The 25,248-nt window shown below is 47.4% G+C and overlaps 1 protein-coding gene across 2 annotated transcripts in view; it reads left to right on the top strand.

The window, feature by feature from the left end:
• Window positions 1–25,248, top strand: part of FRMD3 (FERM domain containing 3) — a 347,328-nt gene that overhangs the window by 275,829 nt on the left and 46,251 nt on the right. For both annotated transcript variants that reach the window (XM_089679010.1, XM_089679011.1), the window contains exons 8-12: window positions 786–874; window positions 2,485–2,548; window positions 4,411–4,499; window positions 6,702–6,776; window positions 11,014–11,082. In XM_089679010.1, the coding sequence (XP_089535136.1) occupies window positions 786–874; window positions 2,485–2,548; window positions 4,411–4,499; window positions 6,702–6,776; window positions 11,014–11,082 (386 nt within the window). The remainder of the gene's footprint in view (window positions 1–785; window positions 875–2,484; window positions 2,549–4,410; window positions 4,500–6,701; window positions 6,777–11,013; window positions 11,083–25,248) is intronic.

Raw genomic sequence — 25,248 nt, 5'->3', positions numbered from 1 at the left:
TATTGAATTAAATTTATTATTATATTATTTTTTATGATTATTTATTAAATTATAATTTATGATTTCGTATTTCAAGTTTTATCATACCCAGGATGTTTACTAGACTCTTGTTCGGACAGATTTCAGTGAGTTATTCCTAAAAATTACAGGCCTACAATAAAAAAAAATACATATTTCCATGCAAAAAAAGTACCGCTTTGAGCACAGAAATATGGACATAATCAGACCGCTAGGGAGGTTAAAGAGGTATAACCTATGTAGGAGGATTTGTTTCATCTCTGTGTACCGTCTGAGGCCAGTCACTTCACTGCATATGTGCAAGGGTTTACAACCACTTTAAACTGTTTCTTGTTACTTTCAGCTTTATCAATGAGTTCTTTCAATTAAGAACTGTCCGTATCACCCTATTGCCACAAACCATGCTTAGAATGTTCCTTCTCCATCATCATCATATTTAAATGTAATTGGTAGCTACTGGGTAGTACGAACAGTTCTTGGTGATGACACTGATGAAAGCTATTTTATGTACAGATGTATCTTTAATAGATAAAGATAGCACATGTATTTTATGTCACAAAGATCTATGGCTGTAAAAAAATGTTTAAATCAATGAGTTGACAGTTGTACATGCACATCACTTTGGGAAAGTGGTACAGACACATTGCACTGCATTTGCCCATTGACACAATTCCTAAATTAGGTTTGCAAGTGTACTGATGCATACTAGGTTTGCTGAGTACGAAACTGGTTCTTATTAAACCCCGTATCACCTTTGTCACTTGAAGGACTCAACGGGGACCACAACATTCCTAGGATTCACTGCCGCGGGGCTTGTCGTTTTCCAGGGAAATAAAAGGATACATCTGATAAGATGGTAATTACATTTCATCTTGCTGTTTAATAACTAATGACATGCATTTGTATAAAATAAACCAGAGGAGAACTGTACAGAAATCATTTTATAGAATAAATACTTAGTTCTTTACACCGTTGGTTTAAAAATTCCTCATATTACAGTATGTAGTTTAAAAAAATCATATGAGACATATTAAACCAGAAAATACTCCCTTCTCCTTAGGGTCCACTCACCTTATGAATACAGACTGTTACATAAACGAATGGGTGGTGTAAATGCACGGATGGGTGGTGATTATGGTAGTGCTCTTGTTTTGCAGTTTTGAGGTCCTCAGTGTCATTTAGGGACTACACTTCCATTGAATGTTTTAGTTCCCTTGGTTTATTCTCATATTCCAAAATTATATTGTTACGAGAATTGGTTTCTGAACACAGTTGGCCTTGGTGTATATGTGTATGACTGTGGTTAAGAGCTCCACATTCTTTAGAAAGGGCTGCTTAATATGTCAGTGATCTATACGATTAGGAAATCTATACGATTTCAGTTGTTGCAGGAGGAAAATGGAGAGGATCGGTTCCTGCCACCCCCTCAGCCCCCCCCCACACCCCCTCCGTCCCCGTCCAAGTGTAAAACAGAATGTGATAGGGAGGTCACACGACCCCCTGGAGCATGGGTCAGGGTTAGCGGTGGTAAAAACACATCTCAACTATGGGGTTTTACCCCCCAAAACTGCAAATGTACACAAGCTCTTACTGTCCTGAGCCTTACAGCCCTATAAGGTTGCTTTCACACTCATGCACTGTGGTTTACCTGCATCAGGGTCCAGTGTAGTGCACCTGTGGGTTAGCAGTGTTTTACCATAGACTTCTATTACATCTTGTGGGTGTGGTGCACTTTCCTTAAGCACACCAAAACTCCTGCATTCAGTTTGAGGTGGAGGGCCACATTAGAGGGCTCTGAGGGACACAGGTTAAGCACCCAAGTATGGAGTATTATTGCACTTTGCACATTGTTCACGTGTAGCTACATGAGTTAGGTACAGCACAAAGGACTATTATGTCCATCAGAAGACCCTAGGAAAAAAAGACATGTATATACCTTTTTTAAGTGTGTGTGTGTGTGTGTGGTGTGTGTGTCTCAAGAAGAGGTGGTGAGCTGATCGAAGTCAAGTAAATAATAGACTTCTGTTGAACAGGGGAGCCCATACACTGATCGGACCAGCTGAAATTTGATCAGTGTATGGCCATCTTAAAGCTCCATTTGTTAGAATCACAGCACTATATAATGCAGTAAAGCCTATTTAGCTTATAGTTTTACCCCTCCCTCTTCCAGACTAAATACTGATGTAGAGGAGGGTACCACAAAGACAGATTGAGGAACTATTATACATGTAAATTGAATTACTTTGAATGCACAACTATATTGAATAATATGTTGAATATCTCTTAAGGCACAGTGTGCATGCTAGTAAATGCTGATACTTACAGGAAGCAAAAAAACAAAACAAAAACAAAATATACAGAATATATATATATATACAGTATATTGGTTTCTTGCAGATAGACTTGAGGATGATTTTCCTTAATTCTTATTCTCTGTGCCTTACAGTAATATCTTTCCTTTTCTAGGCCAGACGTCTGCAAAATGAGATTTGATGGGAAGACATTTTATGTTGTTGTATTGCAGAAGGAGGTAGGAACAATCTGGTCCATCATGCACACCAACAATCTCTTTTCTTATTCTGATGTAAACTGAAAATTAGGATTTTTCTGCATCTGTTTTTAAAACACACCGGTCAAAGTAACAGAAACAAAGTCAAGTTGCAGCATTACAGCACTGTAACTATACAAATAGACTGCTAATTTGCCCACTAGCGTTTAAAGGGCAGCTTTACCTTACAAACCCCCAGCTCACTCAGCCTGTGCAGTAACTCTCTATAGACTTGAATAAGACTGTACTTCTAGGCTGTAAACATTAGCTTTGTTTAGGTTAGAGACTATGGTAAGTGTTTTTTTTTATAAAGGTGCCTCTTAATTTGTTTGCACCTGCCTCTTAGTACTATAAAAATACCCCCCCCCCCAACTTAACGCTGAAGAATTACGCTTAACTCGTCCTAATTCTTCACCCTTAATTTAATCAATGAAACTCGCTTCTAGCACCTAACCTGGCTTTGAGAATTAGGCTTTAGTTTCTCTGCATATCTCAGTGTATTTTTCCTCATTGTTCTTGTCACGGTAGCCATTTGTAGTAAGGACAGAGGAATTCCTTTCCCTTTCCCTCCTGGAATTCTTTGTGGCCCCTCTCCCCAAGACCCTCAGGAAGACCCCACACCTACTGCGATATGTGCTGCATATCTCTCAGGAGTCTTTGGGCAGTACATGCTACGTCATTCTCTCCTAAAGATAAGTTGAAAAGGTTTTTGTAACAAATAAAGCAAATATTTTATATCCAATTATGTTAAAGGAAGGGTAGCAGTGCAGATTAAAGAATGTTAGAAATCAGAGTGAAGTTCCACTTTAAGGTTATCATCTACATTGGGCCAGTATTATCTAACACAGTGATCACCCATCCTGGATGCTTGGTACGGCAAATAAGTGACAATAGGCTCAATTAAAATAAGAAAGAGTTTATTTAATTTCACTTCCCTTTTTATGATAATTTGGTCCTAAAACTGTTTAATACATACATTTAAATATCACTCATGCTGACTCTCTGGCTTTGGTACTTTGTTAATCACTCACCCAAACAAATATACATATTAGGTGTTCTGATTTCACTTGCTACATGCATGTTATCGACCCTGCAAAGAACAGCAAGGGTAGATCCTGTATTTGTCTCATGACAAATAATGACCCTATACATTAGGCTATAGAGTGGAAAGATATGCTACTAGGGAAATAATGATACAAGTATATTATTAATAATTTGACAAAGCTGATATTTAATAATAAACAAGAACATATTAAGGCTGATTTACTGTATGGTGGAATTAAAGGGGCAAGTGTTGCCAATCGTAACCAGTGCTGGCCTTCATTCTCTGGTCCACACATAAAAAGTGACAGCTGTAATCTGATTGACTGCTACAGACATCTCCATTTTTCATTTTGTATAAACCAGCAATGTTTTTAAAGGCTTGAAAAGAAATAAAATATTGTTACAATTCATTAGGACATCACAGAGGAATTCATTACAACTGTACAAGCACAGGGCCTTGCTGTGGCAGCAGGTCTGTTTGTTCAGCTCTTGTAATTATACACCTGTACAAACATGCTGCCTGTATATTACCTCCTGATGAATGAATATTGCAGGAGCAAGCCAGTGTGTGAACTGCCAGGCATAAGAAAAAGAAGATCCTAATTTTATTATCAATACCTCAAAATTGTCTTTATTCATGGCAGTTGTATTTTATTAAAGAATCCTGAATTTTCTTAGTATGCACATCAGAATTTACACTTGTGCACTAAACAGAATTGTTGATTAGATATTAGAACTGTGTAAAATCTACAAGTCTCATATCTTAACTGCAGATTGATCTTTTTTCCTATGATCTTCAGAAGAAAACTGTTTTAACCTACCATACCTCAACACCAGCCGCCTGCAAACATCTCTGGAAATGTGGTGTCGAAAATCAGGCCTTTTACAAGTGAGTACAGCATATTCTGGAAAATTATATAACTGGAATTGTGCATCCAGAAATCTACGTATCATAAGAGAGACATTGATCATTTTCTTTTGTAACATAGTATATGTCTGCTCATGTTTACATGTTTTATGTAAAAATAATACCAATCATTACTGAATTAACAAGTACTGGGGATGTCTGGAGCAAAGGAGAACGAAGGATGTTGCCCAAATTACATGTTTAGCTTTCATCTTAGAATTTAGATCTTGAAAAAATGAAGGAAGAACTCTATTGGGTTGCTATGCTCTACATCAGGGGTGTCCAATATTTTGACCTTCCTGGGCCAAATTGGAAGACAAGAATTTGTCTTGGGCAACATTAAATACTCTAACAATAAGGAGAGCTGATGACCAGAAAAGGTTTGGCAGATCACAAGTTAACGATCACTGATATACTGTAGATAATGTACCTATTGCTGTTTTGTCCCTATGACATATTCCTTGATATGCCTAATTTAATAATTTGTTGCCATTTTTTTGCACATAATGCCCTTTCAAATTGTAGTGTTTGAAAACTGCCACAAATTCCCTACAAATTAGGCAGAGTGCATTTGTCAGGACATAAAAGTAGTTATCTGTCCAATTTTTCTTGAACAATCTAATCATTGGCAACTTTTTTTTTTGGGTTCTGTTTTCTTTTGCGACATAGAAGCCATGGGGTGAAATTGAAACCTGGGGGGGGGGTACAGCTCCCCCCAGCACCCCCTATATACAGCATTGTGGCATTTACTTGCCTTGAGCTATCTGGGAGTACCTGCATTCATTGTCCCCCATTGTAATGTACAGCGCTGAGTGAACTATTGGCGCTTTATAAATACTGTATAATAATAATAATAATTGCCGCCAGTGATATTACAAAAATGGCAGCCCCAGCATTCCTACAGCCGTGTAGGTGCCTGGATTCTTGGTGCCAGCTGCTGCTATGCTTGCACGACATGCCCGGTGTCCTTCCATACGTTCTTATGCCTAGCTTATCCCTGCTGGCTGCCATGGCTCCTGTATTTGCATGGCGTCCCTCCAGACATGTCTCGGTTGCATGCTTCCTGGGGGCCACAGATTTGACACCTCTGCTCTACATCTTTCCACTTGTGTGGGAATTTAAAACCACCCCCTGTATTTTCTACTATAACTTTAAGACATAAATTGTAATAATAATGTTGAGATGTATAATGTTTATTGCTAGTTTGTTCAGTTTCCAGCGACAAAGTACTAACTCTTCTTAAAGCCTAGTTTCAGGGAAAACAAAATCCCTCGCATCTTGTCTCCCTACAAAGTAGGGAATAAGATCCATCAATTCCCTTAGTGAAAGCAGAACACAGTTTACATTAAAACACTAGCTAGGCACACAGTTAACCCTTTGATTGCCCTAGATGTTTAACCCCTTCCTAGACAGTGTCATTAGTACAGTGCCAGTGCATATTTTTAGCATTGATCACTGTATTAGTTTCACTGGTTCCCACAAAGTGTCATAAATGCCAGTTAATGTGCGATTGTGCGCCGCAATATGGCAGTCCTGCTGTAAGTTGCTGATTACTGCCATTACTAATATAAAACAAAATAAATAAATACAAATTTCAGTATTTATACCATAGTTTGTGGATGCTATAACTTTTGCACAAACCAATCACTACGCTTATTGGGTTTTTTTTTAACCAAAAATATTTAGCAGAATACATATTGGCCTAAATTTATGAAGAAATTAGATTTTTCTTTATTGGATATGTTTTATAACAGAAAGTAAAAAATATTGTGGGTTTTTTTTCTTCAAAATTGTCTTTTTTTTTATAGAGCAAAAAATAAAAACCGCAGAGGTTATCAAATAGCACCAAAATAAAGCTCTATTTGAGGGAAAACATTACACAAACTTTATTTGGGTATAGTATTGCATGACTGTGCAATTGTCAGTTAAAGTATCACAAAAAAATGGCCTGATCATGAAGGGGGGTTAAACAAAATAGCTTTTTTCACTAGCACTTAACCCGGAGGCAGCCCCACTGCAGGTTAGGAAATTTGTTTTGCCTTGAGCTCAGCTTTAAGTAATGTTAAAAGAAGAAGAATGCCATCCAGATATTTTCGGTTGATCTAAGTTAAAGGGTCGAATGTGTTAATACAACTCATATCCAGTAGGTATTCTTCATTGTTTATCCTCCTCTTCAATCATTAGGTATGCAAAATCCAGCCAAGTAAAGACAATGACAAGCAGCAATATATTTTTTAAAGGGAGTCGATATCGATACTGGTAAGTTTTTTTTGTGAATATATAAATAACCCGCTCTTCCATTTTCAATTTCCTTGTAATTAATCTCAAGCAACATTTATATAAAAATTTACACCGGGTCTCACTGGCTTTTTTTGTCATGCTTTTACTTATTGCATACCTCCATCCATTTCCAATTTTCCTCTATTAAAGCCAATGAAGGATATTCATAGTATACTCTATCATACTTTGTTACTTTATTAAATTATCAAACATCATTTATGGCACATTTTTACTATCGGAGGCAGCTTTACTGCCACATCCATCACCTTGATCATTACACATCAGAGAAGTTGCTTGGCAAGAGTGCAAATTACAATCTGGCCACGAGATGGCAGCAGATTGTTTTCTTCTACTCATCTGAATCACACAACCTGCCAAGCTACACCACCATTTCCAGTTTCTGCTTTGCAACTTTCCATGTCTTCTGTCTGCTCAATGGACAATAAATCAGCAGTGTGATGAAGATGAAACAGGAAATGCTTATGCAGTGTGGCAAAGGTGAAAATATTTACATAGTTTTGAAAAGTAAACTTATTCACATATACAGTTAGGTCTATATATATTTGGACACAGGCACAATTTTAGATTTTTCAGGTATTGACCAAAACCTATTCAAGCTATAGTTCTATAATGGATGTGGGCTGAAAGTGCACACTCTCAGGTTTATTTTGAGGGTATGTACATCCAAATTGGAGGACGGGTTTAGAAATTACAGCTCTTAAGAGTAGCCATCCCCCCTTTTTCAGGGGACCAAAAGTAATCGGACAATTGAATCAAAAGCTGTTTCATGGCCAGGTGTGGGCTACTCCTTCGTTATTTCTTTATCAATTAAGCAGGTAAAAGGTCTGGAGTTGATTCTAAGTGTGGTATTTGCACTTGGAATCTATTGCTGTGAACATATATCATGCGTTCAAAGGAGCTGTCCATGCAAGTGAAACAGGCAATTGTAAGGCTTCAAAAATGAAACAAATCCATCAGAGAGATAGCAGCAACATTAGGAGTGGCCTAATCAACAGTTTCGTACATTCTTAGGAAAGAAGAATGCACTGGTGAGCTCAGCAACGTAAAAAGGCATGGACGTCCACGGAAGACAACAGTGGTGGATGATCACAGGATCTATAGTAATAAAAATCCCATTCACAACAACCAGACAAGTAAAGGACACTCTCCAGGAGGTGGGTGTATCATTTTCAAAGTCTACAATCAAGAGAAGACTTCACGAGAGCAAATACAGAGGGTTCACCACAAGGTGGAAACCATTCATAAGCCTGAAGAATAGAAAAACCTGATTAGACTTTGCCAAAAAACATTTAAAAAAGCCAGATCAGTTCTGGAAAAGCATTCTTTGGACGGATGAAATTAAGGTTAATCTGTACCAGAATGACAGGAAGAAAAAAGTGTGGAGGAGGCTTGGAACAGCTCATGATCCAAAGCACACAACGTCATCTGTAAAACGTGGAGGCAGTGTGATACATGGGCATGCATGGCTTCCAGTGACACTGAGTCATTGGTCTTTATTGATGACGTGACAGAAGCAGCCGGATCGAATTCTGCAGTGTTTAGAGATATACTGTCAGCCCAGATTCAGCCAAATGCAGCAAAGTTGATTGGACGGCGCTTCACAGTACAGATGGACAATGATCCAAAACACACTGCAAAAGCAACCCAGGAACTTTTGAAGGAAAAGTAATGGAATATTCTGCAATGGCTGATTCGATCACCTGATCTCAACCCAATTGAGCATGCATTTCACTTGCTGAAGGCAAAACTAAAGGCAGAAAGACCCACAAACACAGAACAAATGAAGACAGCTGCAGTTAGAGCCTGGCAAAGCATCAGAAAAGAGGAAACCAAGTCTTTGGTAATGTCCATGGGTTCCAGACTTCAGGCAGTCATTGCCAGTAAACGATTCTCAACAAGATATTAAAAATGAACATTTTATTTATGATTATATTCAACTGTCCAATTAATTTTGGTCCCTTGAGAAAGGGGGGATGGCTACTCTTAAGAGCTCCTAAACCCTTTGGATGTACATACCCTCAAATTAAACCTGAGAGTGTGCACATTCAGCTCATGTCCATTATATAACTATAGCTTTAATATGCTTTGGTGAATACCTGAAAAAAACTAAAATTGTGCCTGTGTCCAAATATATATGGACCTAACTGTATGTATTTCAATTATTTACCCATATATGCCCCCTATTGTGAGCATTGACTGTGTTAATGTGACTGTAATGTTCATTGTTATTGCTAGCGGAGGTTTGCTTGCAGATGATGAATATTCCTGAAGTTATTAAGGGGTCATTCATTTTTTCCATAGAAAAATGTGTTCACTGGAAAGTAGGCATCCATGCAGTGAGATTGTTGTGTCATGTGGACATGGATGAGAAATATATTCTCCAGTCCCTATTGGGACTTTTAGGGTTGATGTTCATGAGGTAAGGTTATCTAATTCAAACAACACCAAGGCTGCCTATAGTTGGGTCAAAAAGACAAAAACAAATTGATTTTCCCATCCACACAAGCAAGGTGGATTGAGGAATCCCCCTCCCTATGCTATTGTATTCTGACTGCAAGGGCTCCTCCACTGTCAGAATACACTAATCAGCACTGCAGCCACTGATTAAATGAAAACTTTCTAACATTTTGTTTGACAGAATACAGCCATAGATGGATCAAAATTTTTCCGGTCCCTGCTGAACCGGACAAGCTTTGATCCATCTATAGCCAGCATAACAGAACATCTAAAACTTTAATAGGTATAACTCACTTCATGTATTGTCACTTACATAGTTAAAGCTCATCTGCAGGAAACTTAAAGCCAAACTACACTGTATCTGAGCACCACAAACCAAAAATGCTATTTAATTAATTTTTAATATCCAAAGCAAGCTCACCAATCTATACAGGTCTCCATGCTTTATTTTGCTGAGAAATTACAAATCAAAAACACCCCCTAGCATTTCCAGCAATGTTCCTCTTGAGTAAGGGCAGATGATTCATGTAGCATTTACTGATTGGAATCCATCTGCTCTTAGCTCAGGCATGCAGGCAGGAGGGTGTGCTTAGCTGAGAAAACCCCATCCTCCCCTCCTGAAGAATCCTGGGATGAATTACATCATTTGCCTAGGCCTGGACACCGGGAAGTAATTGATAGAAAAAAAACTGTTTTAAACAAGTAAATATAATATGCTTTCCTATCTATTTACTATTGCTAGCAGTATAAGGATTACAAATAGTCAGTGTTGATGTAGAGAGTTACGTTCCACTTTAAAAATTATTCTTTGCGATGGGGCTGCACTGCAGTGTGGGAGTTAGTTGTTCATTTAGGTCTAGGGGACATATAAAAGAATATTTACATTTCCGATTCTCCTCTAGGCAGAGGTCTCCAAACTTTTCAAACAAAGAGCCAGTATACTGTCCTTCAGACTTAGGAGGGCTGGATTAGGGCCAGCAAGGATAGAAAATGTCCTGGTCCCAGCATCAGTGAGAATAAACATGGTCAGTAGGAGGAGTAGTGCTCCATTGTTAGTATTAGTGGGAAGAATAGTGCCCCATCATTGGTTTCAATGGAAGAAGTACTGCCCCATTGTTGGTCTCAGTAGGAGGAATAGTGCCCCAAGGGCTGGATAAAGGGTAGCAAAGGGCCACATACGGTCCTTGGGCCGCAGTTTGGAGACTCCTGGTCTAAGGTCCTGATGCCATCAAGACCAATGCATGACACAGAGGGACAGTCCACTGCCAGAGCATGAGGGAGCACGATCTGCTGAAGGAGCAGAGGATCAGGTAGGTTCACATTCAGAAACTCTCCCCTAGATTAAACGAGCAGGTAATCTTGCAGTGCAGGAGCAGTTCCACTGGAAGGGATGATTTTTAAGTTTCCTAAAGTTGGGACTTAAAGGGGTTGTCCACTATTGTAGGCAACCCAGCAAGTACTCTCCCCTGCTGTTGCCTGTTTTGCAGCTAAAGAGTATTTCATAACCATTGGCTTCCTACAGTGATCAGAATCTGAGTGTGAATTTGTTGTTGTGTTTAGGACAGTTCCACATGGACAGTGGTCATTGTCTGATTACATTCACTGCTCGGCCTAATTTATACTAAGGCATACCAAGGCAGGTCTTGGTAAGGATCAAATACTGTGAGTTATTATAATAGATATACAGTATGTATATTGAAAATTAATTTGGTGTATTATTTTTTTTCTTCCAAATCAGTGGAAAAGTTGCAAAAGAAGTTGTTGAAGCCAGCTCAAAAATTCAGAGGGATCCTCCTGAAGTCCACAGGTAAATTCAAACAGATTTAGCCATTTCCTGTCCAGTGGAGTACCGGTGTCAGGGCTCCCAGGTGTGACCAGAGATGTGTGACTGACGCAGGGAAACGCAGACTTCAGATATGTGAAACAATGTAATTTATTAACACTAACAATACAACCATAAACACAGTGCAATACTAAAACATAATACAGTGCAAACAAACCAAACCAACCACCCACAGATAACAGTACAAACAAGCAAGCGTCATCAGGCAGGCCGGGTCAATATCAATAGGGCAGGTAGGTACAGGGGGAGCAAGCGGAGAATGGTCGGGGTCACAGGCCAGGTTCAGCAGGTAGCAAGCAGCGTAGTACAGAGGGTCAGGCAGAGGGATGGTCAGGGTCACAAGCCAGGGATCAGAACAGGTAGCAAGCAGCGTGGTACAGAGGGTCAGGCAGAGGGATGGTCAGGGTCACAAGCCAGGGATCAGAACAGGGTCAGCAGAGAATCAGACAGGAACAGAGAGCAGGAACAGGATACAGGATGCAGGACAGATACAGGGCCCAGGACAAACACAACACCAAGGCAGAGTCTGCAAGTCTGGCCATCCCTTAAATACACCAGTATCATCAGTTCCAGGTGTTAGCTGGCTGAAAGGTTGAGTCTCTGATTGCTGGGAGCACCCGCTGGCCAGCCCTGGTACTGCAGATCAAAAGGCAGGTGAGTCCCACCATTGCTGGCCAGTCCATTCCTGACAGTACCCCCCCCCTCAAGGAGCGGCCTCAGGACGCTCCAAACAGTCCTAGCTGGGTAAAATGTTCCACCGCCCGGGTCTGGTAACTGGCGGGATATCAAAGACTGGCACACCGGGCAGGACTCCGGGCAGCGGCACACCGGGCTGGACTCTAGGCAGAGGCACACCGGGCAGAGGCACACCGGGCAGAGGCACATCGGGCTGGACTCCGGGCAGAGGCACATCGGGCAGGACTCCGGGCAGAGGCACATCGGGCAGGACTCCGGGCAGAGGCACATCGGGCAGGACTCCGGGCAGAGGCACATCGGGCAGGACTCCGGGCAGAGGCACATCGGGCAGGACTCCGGGCAGAGGCACATCGGGCAGGACTCCGGGCAGAGGCACATCGGGCAGGACTCCGGGCAGAGGCACATCGGGCAGAGGCACATCGGGCAGAGGCACATCGGGCAGGACTCCGGGCAGAGGCACATCGGGCAGGACTCCGGGCAGAGGCACATCGGGCAGGACTCCGGGCAGAGGCACATCGGACAGGACTCCAGGCAGAGGCACATCGGATTACCAGGCGAAGCAGCAGGCAGTGGGCCACCAGGCGGAGCAGCAGGCACCGGGCCCCCGGGCGGAGCAGCAGGCACCGGGCCCCCGGGCGGAGCAGCAGGCACCGGGCCCCCGGGCGGGGCGACAGGCACCGGGCCCCCGGCCGGGGCGACAGGCACCGGGCCCCCGGCCGGGGCGACAGGCACCGGGCCCCCGGGCGGGGCGACAGGCACCGGGCCCCCGGGCGGGGCGACAGGCACCGGGCCCCCAGGCGGGGCGACAGGCATCGGGCCCCCAGGCGGGGCGACAGGCATCGGGCCCCCAGGCGGAGCGACAGGTCTCGGGCCCTCAGGAGGAGCGGCGTGCGCCGGGCCCCCAGGCGGAGCGACAGGTCTCGGGCCCTCAGGCGGAGCGGCGGGCGCCGGACCCCCAGGTGGAGCGACAGGTCTCGGGCCTTCAGGCGGAGCGGCGGGCGCCGGACCCCCAGGCGGAGCGACAGGTCTCGGGCCCTCAGGCGGAGCGACAGGTCTCGGGCCCCCAGGCGGAGTGGCGGGCGCCGGACCCCCAGATGGAGCGACAGGTCTCGGGCCCTCAGGCGGAGCGGCGGGCGCCGGACCCCCAGGTGGAGCGACAGGTCTCGGGCCCTCAGGCGGAGCAGCGGGCGCCGAGTCACCAGGCACGACAGTGGGCTCCGAGTCAACTGGCATGACCGCTGGCACTGGGTCAGACATTGGATCGTCTGGCTGGACAGCGGGCATCGGGTCACCAGGCATCAGGTCATTTGGCTCGACCGCGGGCACCGCGTCATCTGGCAAGGCAGTGGGCTCCGAGTCAACTGGTATGACCGCGGGCACTGGGTCAGACATTGGATCGTCTGACTGGACAGCGGGCAACGGGTCACCAGGCATCAAGTCATTTGGCTCGACAGCGAGCACCGCGTCATCTGGCAAGGCAGTGGGCTCTGAGTCAACTGGCATGACCGCGAGCACTGGGGCAGACATTGAATCGTCTGGCCGGACAGCGGGCATCGGGTCACCAGGCATCAGGTCATTTGGCTCGACAGCGGGCACTGCGTCATCTGGCAAGGCAGTGGGCTCCGAGTCAACAGGCACGACAGTGGGCACCGGGTCATCAGGTACCGGATTGTCTGGCTCGACAGCGGGCATCGGGTCACCAGTTATGACAGCGGCACTGGCTCACCAGGCATTAGGTCATTTGGCTCGACAGCGGGCACCGCGTCATCTGGCAAGGCAGTGGGCTCCGAGTCAACTGGTATGACCGCGGGCACTGGGTCAGACATTGGATCGTCTGACTGGACAGCGGGCATCGGGTCACCAGGCATCAGGTCATTTGGCTCGACAGCGGGCACCGCGTCATCTGGCAAGGCAGTGGGCTCCGAGTCAACAGGCACGACAGTGGGCACCGGGTCATCGGGTACCGGATTGTCTGGCTTGACAGCGGGCACCGGGTCACCAGGCATTGGATCGTCTGGCTCGACAGCGGGCATCAGGTCACCAGGTATGACAGCGGGCACTGGGTCACCAGGCATCAGGTCATTTGGCTCGCCAGCGGGCACCGCGTCATCTGGCAAGGCAGTGGGCACCGAGTCACCAGGTACGACAGCGGGCTCTGAGTCAATTGGCACGACAGCGGGCACCGGATCAGGTACCGGATCATCTGGATCAACAGCGGGCATCGAGTCAACTGGCCTAATAGGATCGTCAGGCTGGATCAGTTCATCATGCTGGGTAGAGGCATCAGGCTGAATGCCGGCGTCCGGCTGAGTAGAGGCTTCAGGCCGAGTAGAGGCTTCAGGCCGAGTAGAGGCTTCAGGCCGAGTAGAGGCTTCAGGCCGAGTAGAGGCATCCGGCTGAAGAGAGGCATCAGGCCGACTAGAGGCATCAGGCCGAGTAGAGGCTTCAGGCCGAGTAGAGGCATCCGGCCGAGTAGAGGCATCCGGCCGAGTAGAGGCATCCGGCCGAGTAGAGGCATCCGGCCGAGTAGAGGCTTCAGGCCGAGTAGAGGCTTCAGGCCGAGTCACGGAAGGCAGGTTCACCGGTTTGGATACTGGCAGGATGGTATTGGTTGGAAAGAATTTTCGTTTTTTTTTTGGTTTTAACTACTGGAGCACTGCAAGTAAACGCAGGTCTGCAAACGAATGGAGCAGCTGGAGACAGAGAAGAACTGGAGGATGGAACAGAAGGGGGAGCAGTTGCTACAGAGGGCTTTTTTACAGGGTTAAAGGCAGGATAGGTGCAGCGAGTGGGAACAGGGTACTGACATGCGGTAGATAGCCAAGTATACTGGGCTGTAACTGGAGGAGCTGGTGGGAATACAGGAGTAGAGTTAGAAGCAGGACTGGGTCTTTGTAAGCTGACTGAGGCTGGGTGCAACAAGTCTGTCCATGTCTGCAGTAGGGGTTGAACAAAGCTGAGCTTACACAAAGCCTGTCTGGTCAATGACTGCACTGCGTTTATACAATCTCTTAGTGTCTGTGGTGAACATGTGGAATAACGCTCCAGAAAGTAACCCACATCATCCTCTAATAACCATACCAGGGACTCTACCTGGTCTGCACTAAATGGTGGCAAAAATTCATCCCTGCATTCGGGGGAACCAGATGAAACCAACTCAACACAAACCTGAATCAATGGCTGCACCATAGAGAAATCTGTGCCCTGATCTACTAGAACATGAGCGAGCCGTATACATTCTAGCAGTTCATCCCGGGGATACTCCTTCAGAGTCTGATAAGCATACTCTCTGTCATCAAGCACTAGCAGAGATAAATACTCAACCTCATCCAGATCCATCCTTCCCATCAACAAGCCAAGATGGCTTCCCTGTGCAGCCACTTCTGGTCAGGATTGGCCTTGGTGTAATGTCAGGGCTCCCAGGTGTGACCAGAGATGTGTGACTGACGCAGGGAAACGCAGACTTCAGATATGTGATAAACAATGTAATTTATTAACACTAACAATACAACTAGAGATGAGCGAATCGAAGTATCCGAAGTGGAATTCGAGTCGAATATCGGAAAAATTTCGATTCGTGCCGAATCCGAAAAACAGCCTAATTCGGACGCGCGAATCGAAATTTTTCCGAAAATGGCGGCTGACATGTGCGGCGACGGAGCGGGGATGTCGGGGAAGGCGCGCAGACAAGGCGCGCTGCCCCATAATGCATTCCTCAACGACATGTGATCGCATCAGCCAATCAGCAGCCAGCCAGCCAGCACTGTGTAATGGTCGAGGTATATATAGCGGCCATTTTGGAAATCTTCATTTGCCTGCAGTCATTGAACAGAGGCAGACCGCTCTGTACTAGGGACAGGGACAGAGTTAGGGCCACAGAAACGAGAATTGGGGACAGAGAGAAGTTACTTAGGGACAGAGAACCATTACTCAGGGACACAGACTTGTTAATGAGGGCCACAGAATCGTTATTTAGGGACAAAGAAACGCTAGTTAGGGCCACAGAATTCATACTCAGGGACAGACAGAATTGTTACTCAGTGCCAGAGAATTGTTACTTAGGGCCACAGAAACGTTATTAGGGCCACAGAATTTTTACTCAGGGACAGACAGAATTGTTACTGAGTGCCAGAGAATTGTTACTCAGGGACAGACAGAATTGTTACTGAGTGCCAGAGAATTCTTAGGGCCACAGAATTCATTCTCAGGGACAGACAGAATTGTTACTCAGGGACAGACAGAATTGTTACTGAGTGCCAGAGAATTGTTACTCAGGGACAGACAGAATTGTTACTGAGTGCCAGAGAATTGTTACTCGCACAGACACAAAATTGTTACTTGCACAGACACAGAATTGTTACTCGCACAGACACAGAATTGTTACTCAGGGCCACAGAATTCATACTCAGGGACAGACAGAATTGTTACTGAGTGCCAGAGAATTGTTACTCAGGGACAGACAGAATTGTTACTGAGTGCCAGAGAATTGTTACTCAGGGACAGACAGAATTGTTACTGAGTGCCAGAGAATTGTTACTCAGGGACAGACAGAATTGTTACTGAGTGCCAGAGAATTGTTACTCAGGGACATACAGAATTGTTACTGAGTGCCAGAGAATTGTTACTCGCACAGACACAAAATTGTTACTTGCACAGACACAGAATTGTTACTCGCACAGACACAGAATTGTTACTCAGGGCCACAGAATTCATACTCAGGGATAGACAGAATTGTTACTGAGTGCCAGAGAATTGTTACTCAGGGACAGACAGAATTGTTACTGAGTGCCAGAGAATTGTTACTCAGGGACAGACAGAATTGTTACTGAGTGCCAGAGAATTGTTACTCGCACAGACACAAAATTGTTACTTGCACAGACACAGAATTGTTACTCGCACAGACACAGAATTGTTACTCAGGGCCACAGAATTCATACTCAGGGACAGACAGAATTGTTACTGAGTGCCAGAGAATTGTTACTCAGGGACAGACAGAATTGTTACTGAGTGCCAGAGAATTGTTACTCAGGGACAGACAGAATTGTTACTGAGTGCCAGAGATTTGTTACTCGCACAGACACAAAATTGTTACTTGCACAGACACAGAATTGTTACTCGCACAGACACAGAATTGTTACTCAGGGCCACAGAATTCATACTCAGGGACAGACAGAATTGTTACTGAGTGCCAGAGAATTGTTACTCAGGGACAGACAGAATTGTTACTGAGTGCCAGAGAATTGTTACTCAGGGACAGACAGAATTGTTACTGAGTGCCAGAGAATTGTTACTCAGGGACAGACAGAATTGTTACTGAGTGCCAGAGAATTGTTACTCAGGGACAGACAGAATTGTTACTGAGTGCCAGAGAATTGTTACTCGCACAGACACAAAATTGTTACTTGCACAGACACAGAATTGTTACTCGCACAGACACAGAATTGTTACTCAGGGCCACAGAATTCATACTCAGGGATAGACAGAATTGTTACTGAGTGCCAGAGAATTGTTACTCAGGGACAGACAGAATTGTTACTGAGTGCCAGAGAATTGTTACTCAGGGACAGACAGAATTGTTACTGAGTGCCAGAGAATTGTTACTCGCACAGACACAAAATTGTTACTTGCACAGACACAGAATTGTTACTCGCACAGACACAGAATTGTTACTCAGGGCCACAGAATTCATACTCAGGGACAGACAGAATTGTTACTGAGTGCCAGAGAATTGTTACTCAGGGACAGACAGAATTGTTACTGAGTGCCAGAGAATTGTTACTCAGGGACAGACAGAATTGTTACTGAGTGCCAGAGAATTGTTACTCGCACAGACACAAAATTGTTACTTGCACAGACACAGAATTGTTACTCGCACAGACACAGAATTGTTACTCAGGGCCACAGAATTCATACTCAGGGATAGACAGAATTGTTACTGAGTGCCAGAGAATTGTTACTCAGGGACAGACAGAATTGTTACTGAGTGCCAGAGAATTGTTACTCAGGGACAGACAGAATTGTTACTGAGTGCCAGAGAATTGTTACTCGCACAGACACAAAATTGTTACTTGCACAGACACAGAATTGTTACTCGCACAGACACAGAATTGTTACTCAGGGCCACAGAATTCATACTCAGGGACAGACAGAATTGTTACTGAGTGCCAGAGAATTGTTACTCAGGGACAGACAGAATTGTTACTGAGTGCCAGAGAATTGTTACTCAGGGACAGACAGAATTGTTACTGAGTGCCAGAGAATTGTTACTCGCACAGACACAAAATTGTTACTTGCACAGACACAGAATTGTTACTCGCACAGACACAGAATTGTTACTCAGGGCCACAGAATTCATACTCAGGGACAGACAGAATTGTTACTGAGTGCCAGAGAATTGTTACTCAGGGACAGACAGAATTGTTACTGAGTGCCAGAGAATTGTTACTCGCACAGACACAAAATTGTTACTTGCACAGACACAGAATTGTTACTCGCACAGACACAGAATTGTTACTCAGGGCCACAGAATTCATACTCAGGGACAGACAGAATTGTTACTGAGTGCCAGAGAATTGTTACTCAGGGACAGACAGAATTGTTACTGAGTGCCAGAGAATTGTTACTCGCACAGACACAAAATTGTTACTTGCACAGACACAGAATTGTTACTCGCACAGACACAGAATTGTTACTCGCACAGACACATAATTGTTACTCAGGGCCACAGAATTCATACTCAGGGACAGACAGAATTGTTACTGAGTGCCAGAGAATTGTTACTCAGGGACACCTAATCGTTGAATTAAATAGTATGTCAGACAACATGCAGAGGAGTGGCAGAGGAGGCAATGTTTTAGGAGCGAGCAGACGTGGCAGCAGAGGAAGGGGTCGAGGCAGCAGTATTCGCAGCCAGAGGCCAGTGCTCCCGGTGTCATCCAGCGGTCGTGTCTCCACCGACAACCCTGCCGTCATTGATTGGTTGGCTCGGTCGTCTTCCTCTTCCCAGGTCACCTCTGACACCTACAGCCAACGGTCGGTGGGTACGTCAGACACAACCGTTAGTTGGCATGGCCCGGGACCAAGCCCACTGAAATCACGTGTCCTCTACCTGCCCCTGTCCTTTGCTGTTCCCTCACCAAGCGAAGTATCGCATGCTGTGGGCTCAGCCCCACTGTACAGTGAGGAAGAGCTAACAGAGGGCGGTCAGGAACGGGGGGAGACATCGGCCTTTTCAGCAGCCAAGCGAACAAGTACTGGCGAGGAGAGTGGCTCGGTAGCCGGTCTAGAGACAGGTCTGTCTCCTGACCCAGACGCAGCCGAGGGGGCTAGTAGTGAGGCGGAGACCCTACTTGATGATGAGGAGGTTGATCGCACTTGGCAGCCTCGTCGTCATCAGGCAATTTCTTCCGCATCATCAGGAGAAGAGGGTGGCAGCTTGGCAGCGAGCAAAACAGTCGGTGGGTTGCCCAGGAGACAGCAGCAGGGTCGCATCAGTGTCAGTGGAGCCAAACGTCCACGGAGTAGAGCACCAGCTCCACTGCAGCCTACCACCACGGCCAGTAGTGGTGCCGTTGCGCACGGAGGAAGTAGCAGTCAGCCAGTGAAGAGTAGCGGGGGCAAAGTTTCCTACTCGGTGGTGTGGCAATTTTTCCTCAAGCCGCCCGAGGAAGTAAACGTAGCCGTATGTCGACTATGTGGCCAGAAATGCAAGCGTGGCCAGGGGGCCCATGTTGGGACTACAGCGTTGCGTCAGCATATGCAGCGTCACCATTCGGTGGCCTGGGAAAACCGTGATAAACATACGGCGGTTCTGCCTGCCCCAGCCCCCGCTCCATCACCCGCTCCGTTACTTGCTCCGTCACCCGACGTCGTCAATCGCCCTCTATCAGCCAGTCAAGGCTCCAACACCTCTGCTGAGGGGAGTTGTCGCTCATTGGCATCTTCCGCTCGTTCAGATGCTCCTTCTCCTGCTACTCCTCTTCTCGGATTCCGTCAACAGTCTTTCTTGGAATCCGTATCCAAGAGACAACAGTTTGCGAGCACGCACCCGACGGTGCAAAAGCTGAACGTCCTCCTGTCCAAGTTGCTGGTGCTGCAGTCCCTCCCTTTCCAACTGGTGGACTCAGCACCTTTCCGAGAAATGATGGCTTGTGCCGCGCCGCGGTGGAGAGTGCCAAGCCGTCATTTCTTTGCCCAAAAGGCAGTGCCAGCCCTGCATTCACATGTAGAAGAGATGGTGGGCCAGTCTTTGAGCATGTCGGTCTCTGCCAAAGTGCACGGCAGCGCCGACGTGTGGAGCTGTAACTACGGTCAGGGACAGTACATGTCATTTACGGCCCACTGGGTGAACGTGGTGCCGGCACAGCCGCACCAGCAACTTGGACAGGTCACGACGCTTTTGCCTCCACGTTTGCACGTCCTTGGTCCAGCAAGCATGTCCGCCTCTACCACCTCTTTTTCCGCCGTGTCCTCAGCCGCCACCCCCGTGCCAAGTCCCATTACCCGACCGGCATATCACATGTGCAGGGCGCAACGGTGTCACGCTGTGCTGCACCTGGTATGCCTTGGCGAACGTAGTCACACAGGGGAGGAACTGCTGAGTGTAATGAACAGAGAAATCGACAGATGGCTGTCTCCGCGCAAACTAAAAATCGGAACCATGTTGACTGACAACGGAAAGAACATGGTGTCTGCTCTGCGTCAAGGAAGGTTGTGCCATGCGCCATGCATGGCTCACGTGTTCAATCTGGTTGTCAAGCGGTTCCTAAAATCCACCATCCCACTGCAAGACATCCTTAAAATGTCACGTAAACTGTGCATGCATTTCAGCCATTCCTACACCGCAAAGAACACCCTCATTGAGCTGCAGCGGCAGAACGGAATTCCACAGCATCGCCTGATCTGCGACGTTGCAACAAGGTGGAATTCAACCCTACACATGTTAGACCGCCTTTACGAGCAGCGAAAGGCCATCACCGATTTCCTGATGTTACAAGCGGATAAAGGTACTCCCCTGTGTAACTTAGATGTCAGCCATTGGCAGCTCATGCGTGACACCTGCCGCTTGCTCAGGCCCTTTGAGGAGGCCACGCTATTCGTGAGTCGGCAGGACTATGGGATGAACGACGTCATTCCTCTGTTGCACGTCCTGGAACAAATGCTGTTAACAATGGCTGGTCAGGGTGCGGTAGACGTGGCGCACAGATCTCAACGCCACATGACCCCTGTGGGGGCAGGACAGGAAGAAGAGGAGGAGGTAGAGGAGGACATTTGTGCTCAGGAATTATTGAGTGAAATGGGTGGTTTTTCCACTCAGCGGACAGGAGTGGAGGAGCAGGAGCATCTGGTAGAGGAGGAGGAGGAGGAGACAGAGGACCCAGACGCACCGTGGCAGTATGCTGTGGAGATGGAGGCAGGGAGTCCCTCGCATTCCTTGGCACAAATGGCCCATAGCATGCTCGGTTGCTTGCGTAGCGACAGCCGAATAATAACCATCAGACAGAGGGATGACTTTTGGCTGTCCACCTTGTTGGACCCTCGCTACCGGTCCAAAATGGTGGCCTTTTTCACACCTGCTGAGAGGGAGGCCAAAATTACGTACTATAAAAACCACCTATGTAGTCAGTTGGTCTCTGCCTTTGTGCGCCAACGTCCATCCTCAGACACTGTGGGCCCTGTGCGCTCGCGTTCCGCTGGCATGGCAGCAGGGGAGGGGTGGGGTGGTAGGAGCAGTGGCAGCTCCACCAGCAGCGGCTGCCTCAGTCTGCAGTCGATGATGAGTAGCTTTCTTCACCAGCGCAGTGAGGAAACTACTAACCAGCCGCAGCAGCAGCATCAGGTGGACCTGGAGCAGGAGCTCAAACAACAGGCTTGGGCCTACTTGGACAGCACCCTGCCAACCGAGGTAGACAATCCCCTTGACTACTGGGCAACGAAACTTGACCTTTGGCCCCAACTAGCTGAATTTGCCCTTGAAAGGCTGTCATGCCCGGCCAGTAGCGTGGCATCGGAGCGCGTGTTTAGTGCGGCAGGAGGTATTGTAACTCCGCGGAGGACACGACTGTCCACCCAAAGTGTGGAGAGACTCACGTTTGTGAAAATGAATCAGGCGTGGATTAGTCTGGATTTCAAACCACCAGTTCCTGACACAACTGACTAAATCCGCCATGAATCATGCCTCAAACATGTGCCACTTTCAGGTCTCCTCACACTGCTGGTGTGTTTAATTTTTTGACATAGGGTGCTGGCAGATTACGGGCCTCACATAGCTGCTGCCAGGCCCCTAATCTGCCATAGGCCCCTATATACCGCCTCCTCATGCTGCTGCTAGGTCTAGAGTCTCTCATGGGTCCCTGTACGGCCTCCCATTGCTGCTGTCTCCATCGCCACACTCTGCTGCCATGTGCCACTTTCAGGTCTCTTCACACTGCTGGTGTGTTAAATTTTTTGACATAGGGTGCAGGCAGATTACGGGCCTCACATAGCTGCTGCCAGGCCCCTAATCTGCCATGGGCCCCTATATACCGCCTCCTCATGCTGCTGCCAAGTCCAGAGTCTCTCATGGGTCCCTGTACGGCCTCCCATTGCTGCTGTCTCCATCGCCACACTCTGCTGCCATGTGCCACTTTCAGGTCTCTTCACACTGCTGGTGTGTTAAATTTTTTGACATAGGGTGCAGGCAGATTACGGGCCTCACATAGCTGCTGCCAGGCCCCTAATCTGCCATGGGCCCCTATATACCGCCTCCTCATGCTGCTGCCAAGTCTAGAGTCTCTCATGGGTCCCTGTACGGCCTCCCATTGCTGCTGTCTCCATCGCCACACTCTGCTGCCATGTGCCACTTTCAGGTCTCATCACACTGCTGGTGTGTAGAATTTTTTGACATAGGGTGCTGGCAGATTATGTGCCTCCTATAGCTGCTGCCAGGCCCCTAATCTGCCATGGGCCCCTATATACCGCCTCCTCATGCTGCTGCCAAGTCTAGAGTCTCTCATGGGTCCCTGTACGGCCTCCCATTGCTGCTGTCTCCATCGCCACACTCTGCTGCCATGTGCCACTTTCAGGTCTCTTCACACTGCTGGTGTGTTTAATTTTTTGACATAGGGTGCTGCAAGATAACAGGCCTCACATAGCTGCTGCCAGGCCCCTAATCTGCCATGGGCCCCTATATACCGCCTCCTCATGCTGCTGCCAAGTCCAGAGTCTCTCATGGGTCCCTGTACGGCCTCCCATTGCTGCTGTCTCCATCGCCACACTCTGCTGCCATGTGCCACTTTCAGGTCTCCTCACACTGCTGGTGTGTAGAATTTTTTGACATAGGGTGCTGGCAGATTATGGGCCTCCTATAGCTGCTGCCAGGCCCCTAATCTGCCATAGGCCCCTATATACCGCCTCCTCATGCTGCTGCCAGGTCCAGAGTCTCTCATGGGTCCCTGTACGGCCTCCCATTGCTGCTGTCTCCATCGCCACACTCTGCCATGTGCCACTTTCAGGTCTCCTCACACTGCTGGTGTGTAGAATTTTTTGACATAGGGTGCTGGCAGATTATGTGCCTCCTATAGCTGCTGCCAGGCCCCTAATCTGCCATGGGCCCCTATATACCGCCTCCTCATGCTGCTGCCAAGTCTAGAGTCTCTCATGGGTCCCTGTACGGCCTCCCATTGCTGCTGTCTCCATCGCCACACTCTGCTGCCATGTGCCACTTTCAGGTCTCTTCACACTGCTGGTGTGTTAAATTTTTTGACATAGGGTGCAGGCAGATTACGGGCCTCACATAGCTGCTGCCAGGCCCCTAATCTGCCATGGGCCCCTATATACCGCCTCCTCATGCTGCTGCCAAGTCCAGAGTCTCTCATGGGTCCCTGTACGGCCTCCCATTGCTGCTGTCTCCATCGCCACACTCTGCTGCCATGTGCCACTTTCAGGTCTCTTCACACTGCTGGTGTGTTAAATTTTTTGACATAGGGTGCAGGCAGATTACGGGCCTCACATAGCTGCTGCCAGGCCCCTAATCTGCCATGGGCCCCTATATACCGCCTCCTCATGCTGCTGCCAAGTCCAGAGTCTCTCATGGGTCCCTGTACGGCCTCCCATTGCTGCTGTCTCCATCGCCACACTCTGCTGCCATGTGCCACTTTCAGGTCTCTTCACACTGCTGGTGTGTTAAATTTTTTGACATAGGGTGCAGGCAGATTACGGGCCTCACATAGCTGCTGCCAGGCCCCTAATCTGCCATGGGCCCCTATATACCGCCTCCTCATGCTGCTGCCAAGTCTAGAGTCTCTCATGGGTCCCTGTACGGCCTCCCATTGCTGCTGTCTCCATCGCCACACTCTGCTGCCATGTGCCACTTTCAGGTCTCTTCACACTGCTGGTGTGTTAAATTTTTTGACATAGGGTGCAGGCAGATTACGGGCCTCACATAGCTGCTGCCAGGCCCCTAATCTGCCATGGGCCCCTATATACCGCCTCCTCATGCTGCTGCCAAGTCCAGAGTCTCTCATGGGTCCCTGTACGGCCTCCCATTGCTGCTGTCTCCATCGCCACACTCTGCTGCCATGTGCCACTTTCAGGTCTCTTCACACTGCTGGTGTGTTAAATTTTTTGACATAGGGTGCAGGCAGATTACGGGCCTCACATAGCTGCTGCCAGGCCCCTAATCTGCCATGGGCCCCTATATACCGCCTCCTCATGCTGCTGCCAAGTCTAGAGTCTCTCATGGGTCCCTGTACGGCCTCCCATTGCTGCTGTCTCCATCGCCACACTCTGCTGCCATGTGCCACTTTCAGGTCTCTTCACACTGCTGGTGTGTTAAATTTTTTGACATAGGGTGCAGGCAGATTACGGGCCTCACATAGCTGCTGCCAGGCCCCTAATCTGCCATGGGCCCCTATATACCGCCTCCTCATGCTGCTGCCAAGTCTAGAGTCTGTCATGGGTCCCTGTACGGCCTCCCATTGCTGCTGTCTCCATCGCCACACTCTGCTGCCATGTGCCACTTTCAGGTCTCCTCACACTGCTGGTGTGTAGAATTTTTTGACATAGGGTGCTGGCAGATTATGGGCCTCCTATAGCTGCTGCCAGGCCCCTAATCTGCCATAGGCCCCTATATACCGCCTCCTCATGCTGCTGCCAGGTCCAGAGTCTCTCATGGGTCCCTGTACGGCCTCCCATTGCTGCTGTCTCCATCGCCACACTCTGCCATGTGCCACTTTCAGGTCTCCTCACACACTGCTGGTGTGTAGAATTTTTTGACATAGGGTGCTGGCAGATTATGGGCCTCCTATAGCTGCTGCCAGGCCCCTAATCTGCCATGGGCCCCTATATACCGCCTCCTCATGCTGCTGCCAAGTCTAGAGTCTGTCATGGGTCCCTGTACGGCCTCCCATTGCTGCTGTCTCCATCGCCACACTCTGCTGCCATGTGCCACTTTCA

This window comes from Staurois parvus, unplaced genomic scaffold (assembly GCF_062004578.1).
Source record: "Staurois parvus isolate SC_StPar_1 unplaced genomic scaffold, SC_StPar_1.0 ptg000215l, whole genome shotgun sequence".
NCBI lineage: Eukaryota > Metazoa > Chordata > Amphibia > Anura > Ranidae > Staurois > Staurois parvus.
Note: the sequence above shows the minus strand (reverse complement) of the source record. Positions and strands in the feature narration are given on the sequence as shown.